A 5,018-nucleotide genomic window follows, 5' to 3' on the forward strand; every position below is an offset into this window, starting at 1 on the left:
TACTTAAATGAGACAATAGGGATCCCTTTAGATAAGTGGAATTATTCTTTCATTTTTTTAAAAAAAATAATAGAGGTTACCCCAATGAACAAATGAGATTACTTATTTATAAATTATTTGATTTTACTCGTATAATGAATTTGGGTTATTTTTATGGACAACATGAGATTACTTTTATAAAAAAATGAGGTTACTCTTATAAACAAATGTGGCCACACCGTGTGGTTAGCACACATACAAGACTTACCCTTTTTTTTTTTCTATTTAATCCGTGATTATTTAATAATGAACTTTTAGAGACAACAAGAATATCAATTAATCATACTCAAAAGTGAGAACAACCCATTCATACCTCCAAAAATTTATAAGGGGAAAAACTAATCAATTTGCTTAATTAATAATCTCTCGTTTTATTCTCAATACATTGAGTTCAAAATAAGCATAGAATCCAATCCCCACCCCTCTTCAAAAGCATGAAAATTACATTTTGTTTACCAATAGTTCCACACTACCAAGACAATTCCATAAGTTTTTCCTATAAAATTATGTATTGCAAATTCCAATCTTCATTCTCTTATAACCCCGCTAACTTACCCACCCAAAAAAAGAAGTTATTGTCAATTGTTCAAAGCCAAATTCAAGAGGTAGAAAATCGGTGAAAATTATGCGTGTTAAGCCAACGGCTACTCACTTATTTTCTACCAAATTAAAGAGCCATTATTGGGAGTTACAAAAATTAAGCACTCTAATAACGGAAATCAAGCATAATTAATGGTTTCAAAATACAATGCAAATATGGAAATTAGCTATGCATATACATGAAGCCATAGCCAACTAACAAAATAAATTTGAATAGTTTGATCACTTGACAGCTCTGATTTCTTCACATTATATAGAATGACTTCTAGCGCGATGGAAATAATGGAAGCCCCTGCCAAGGAGCCTTCGAATTGCGCACGTCGGTCTCAATGGCTTCAGTCTACTATATCAGGTACACGGTCATTTCTTCTATTAGGGTCTATTCAATCCAATGTATTGCATCACATGTCCAAAACCAATAGCATAAGAATATTTGGTTGAAAATATACATATAAAGATAACCTTGAATACTAGTACAGAGTATAATTCTAACAGGCAATAGCCAACTTTGGAAAGAGGGAATCATAAGTTATGATATCATTACTTGTTTAAGCAAAGCAACATTCTCAATTCCTTAAAAATGGTCTGTTCTAACCTCAAGGTAAATTTTTTATAAATATTTCACATATATATTGGTGTTTCAGGGAGCTTTGTTAAGGGCAGTATAAAGTTAAAAATTGACGATGATTAGATGAAGCCATAGAATGGGAAAAGATAATTGACTCCATCTAATTCATTCAACTTTGACACAGGTGTTGATGAAAAAATGAAGATCATTCTGGCTCTTCTGGAAGATGATGATTCTCCCTTGCAAAATGATGAAATATGCGTAAGAAAAAAAGAAAATATCACAAAAGTGGTTCAAGATCTCTGCATATCTTACCGCAACTTAGCAGAGAAATATGAAAGCTTAAAAAATGTTGCAATAGATGTCCATACTTCAGAATCGTCATCCCTTTTCAGCAATAGAAGCAAGAAAAATATGGATGACTTGGGAGCCTGGGATGATTCTCAGTTAGAGACTACTAATTCTAATCCCGAATCTTCTGTAGAAGATGCTGATACTGAATGTGAAGGCGGTATGGCTGACATTGAGTATATGAAGAGGACTGCAGATAGCTTGGTACCCAAAGGTGGAAGCAGCATCAAGCCAGAAAATCCCTGGTTTGATGGAGTGAAGTACAAATTTTCAAAGCTTGTTGAAGAAAATACACAGCTGCAGGTTGAGTTGATCAGAAGAAATTCTGAGAAAAGAGAGACCATCATTAAGCTGCAAAATCAGGTGACCAGATTGAGGGTTGAAAATGACACCCTGAAGCATACTTTAAATTACTATGATCGTAACAAACAGCACATCCAAGAGAGTTCTCCGAGGAAGAAATTAATACTTCTAGACAAGTTTTTCAGAGGATGCTCTCCGTAACTTGATAGTTTGTCACGTAAATATTCCATATTGTATTGCTGGTATAAACCTAAATAATTGGAATTTGGAACATTCAGTATCTTTTCCTTTGCACCTCCAAGTTAGTTAGCAAGTTTCTTTTTTTTTTTTTTTTTGGGTTTCTAGCTTGTCTTAACATCACAGTTAGTCTACAATGCGTATATTAAATGGTCTCCTCCAGAACCCTGGCTTAAGGAAATCTTCCCTAAGAGAATTGCTTGCTTCTCTTAATACCCTCAACATAAAAATGCTAGTCCCTCCAGAACAATTGAGATGAAGCATCAATTGAGAAGCCATTCTAACAGTATGTAGCATCCATACGGATATTTCATGTCCACCACCTCTCCTGAAGTAAGTAGAGAATCATCTTTTGATAACCATTCCTGCAGTGGGCATAATCAAATCTGCCGAGTCTTTCTTTCCAAGGAAGAAACTATATCAATTACCAGTAATCACCACATGAACAAAACCCATCTTTAAAATGGTGGAAACGCTTAGAATCTCTTACCACAATCTCTCGGTTGACAACTTTAGAAATTAGCTTTATCACAGTGTGACAATCACCACAAACCCTGAGGTTTTTTATGACATGGATTACAGTCCCAGGAACAGTATTCATAATACCAAATGCAACTGCAAGCTTCTCACTGTGAGCCCGTAAGATGAATTCCTTCTCTTCATCATCAACATCATGAAGAACTGATGTCTTATCAGATACATATCCGAATTCCTTCAGTTTCATATATAGTTTGTCCAGGTACTCATAAATTTGCTGGTGTTGAGGATGCTCTTTATCTCCAACCAAAAATACATGAACTCTCCCTTTCACTTCAAGCAAGCTATATCCAGGTGGTTTAACCAAACCATTTTCCTTCATTAAAATTCTAATTCTCTCAACATCTTCCCACCTTCTGGCATCAGCATACATATTAGAAAGCAAAACATAATACCCACAGTTACTTGGGTCTAATTCAAACAATTTTCTAGCTGAAATTTCAGCAAGCTCTAAATTTTTATGCATTCGGCAACCAGCCAAAAGAGCTCCCCATACCACAAAATCAGGCTCCACCTTCATTTCCTTAACCAAATCATATGCCTTGCCAAGTAAACCAGCACGACCAAGAAGATCGACCATACAGGCATAGTGTTCGACCCCTGGCTCCACACCAAAGTCCCTTTTCATGCTTGTGAAGCAGTCCCAGCCTTCATCAACAAGGCCAGCATGGCTGCATGCAGCTAAAACTGATACATAAGTTATGTAATTTGGTTTTACTCCTACCCTTTTCATGTCATAGAAAACATCAAGTGCCTCTTTGGCATACCCATGCATGCCATAACCAGCTATCATTGCACTCCAAGACTTCACATTCTTCAGCTTCATGCGCTCAAATGCTCTCCTGGCCATTGCAACTCTCCCACATTTGCAATACATGTCGATAATTGAGGTGCCAACAAATACATTCTGTTCCAAACCCATTTTAACCACCTGCAAAATTATATAATGCAACATTAATTAGCATTGTATAGTTATTCATCAGAAAGCAACAAACATTATAAAAACCAACAATAGATATGACAATCCATTAAACTACAAAAACTTTTCAAGAAGATTGCAACTTTTGTAGTACCTGATCGTGTATGCACTTGCCATGAAGCAAAGTCCCGGCATGAGAGCATGCAAGCAGTACAGCAGACAATGTCACTGCATTATACCTAATGTGGCTATCATTCACCATGTCATGAAACAATGCTATAGCTTCAGTTGACAATCCATTTTGTGCAAACACTGCAACCATAGTATTCCATGTAATAACATCTTTTTCTATCATCCCATCAAACACCTTCTTCGACATAACCAACTCCCCACACTTAGCATATGCGTCTACCAAAGTATTCCCTACTCCCAAAAACACATCCAAACCCCGTTTTACAGAAAACCCATGAATACCACCTGTCACAAACTTGTTCGAAACCCGAGCACAAGCTGATAAAACCGAAACCAAAGCAACTTGATCAACAGAAAAACCCTCCTTCTCTCCCTCAATCTCACTTTCCTCCGACAAAAACTCATTAAACAGCAACAAAGCCTCATGGGGCTCATCATTCTGTACACAACCCGTGATCATAGACGTCCAAGACACAACATTTCTCTGAGGAATTTCATCGAACAGCTTGCGTGCATCCCAAATCTGCCCACATTTAGAGTACATATCAATCAAAGAAGAAGACACAAAAAGATCATAATCATAACCGAACACAAAAGCCTGCTGATGGGCTTGTCGACCGGAGAAAAGATCACACAGAGACGAGCAGGACTTAATAGTACAGGGGAATGTATTGCGGTTAGGAAGAAGTGATAGCTTTCGCAACGACGAGAAAGCTCGAAGGGCTTCGAGCGAATCGCCGCTACGAGCAAGCTCGGCAATGACTGAATTCCATGAATGCACATTGGATGGATCAACGTATTGGTTGAACAATGTCAAGAGATTGGAATCAGGGGTTGATGAAAAATAGCAATAACAATGGAATTTAATTCTGGGTTTAAAGGTATGTTTGATGATTGATATAAATGAGCGATTCTGAGAAGAAATCCTCATTCATTCGGTTGAATTTGAGGATTTCAATTCAACTGTTTGGTAAGTCTGGAATTGTAAACTCAAATGAATAAGCTTTGTAGTTCTTCAATGGCGGGAAGAGGTGTCCTTCAATTCAATTGTTTGGTAATTTTGAAGGTGCTTGTCGTACATTTAGGTACATACTTGTAATTTGTAAACCTGACAATCTGATCCTGACCCGAATGACTCGAAATATCCATCCGAAAATGATCCGAAATCTGAAATTAACCTGATCCGACCTATACCGACTCGAAAATGAAGTTGAACCGATCCTGAACCGACAACCGAATTGACCAGACCCGAAATGTTTGACCCGAACAAAC

The 5,018-nt window shown here is 37.2% G+C and overlaps 2 protein-coding genes across 2 annotated transcripts; one reads left to right on the forward strand and one right to left on the reverse strand.

Moving 5' to 3' along the window:
* Positions 1 to 897: 897 nt before the first annotated feature.
* On the forward strand, positions 898 to 2,062 carry LOC145565302 (protein NETWORKED 3C-like). The gene is made up of 2 exons (XM_081625351.1): positions 898 to 991; positions 1,392 to 2,062. Exons 1-2 carry the CDS (start codon positions 898 to 900, stop codon positions 2,060 to 2,062), a joined length of 765 nt encoding a protein of 254 aa, XP_081481477.1.
* A 10-nt stretch (positions 2,063 to 2,072) lies between these two features.
* On the reverse strand, positions 2,073 to 4,721 carry LOC145564013 (pentatricopeptide repeat-containing protein At3g26782, mitochondrial-like). The gene is made up of 2 exons (XM_081624383.1): positions 3,709 to 4,721; positions 2,073 to 3,566 (listed from the first exon to the last, which is right to left on the reverse strand). The coding sequence occupies exons 1-2, from the start codon at positions 4,675 to 4,677 to the stop codon at positions 2,523 to 2,525; spliced, it is 2,013 nt and encodes a 670-aa protein (XP_081480509.1). The 5' UTR covers positions 4,678 to 4,721; the 3' UTR covers positions 2,073 to 2,522.
* Between the last annotated feature and the right edge of the window lie 297 nt (positions 4,722 to 5,018).

This window comes from Chenopodium album, chromosome 10 (genome assembly GCF_948465745.1).
Source record: "Chenopodium album chromosome 10, dcCheAlbu1.1, whole genome shotgun sequence".
In the NCBI taxonomy this organism is placed as follows: domain Eukaryota; kingdom Viridiplantae; phylum Streptophyta; class Magnoliopsida; order Caryophyllales; family Amaranthaceae; genus Chenopodium; species Chenopodium album.

Bases quoted from the DNA above. Each gene is read 5' to 3' on its own strand.
- LOC145565302 (XM_081625351.1), top strand. From the start codon at position 898: ATGACTTCTAGCGCGATGGAAATAATGGAAGCCCCTGCCAAGGAGCCT. The intron at 992-1,391 runs GTACACGGTCAT...ACTTTGACACAG, and splicing joins GCTTCAGTCTACTATATCAG to GTGTTGATGAAAAAATGAAG.
- LOC145564013 (XM_081624383.1), bottom strand. From the start codon at position 4,677: ATGAGGATTTCTTCTCAGAATCGCTCATTTATATCAATCATCAAACAT. The intron at 3,567-3,708 runs GTACTACAAAAG...ATAATTTTGCAG, and splicing joins GCAAGTGCATACACGATCAG to GTGGTTAAAATGGGTTTGGA.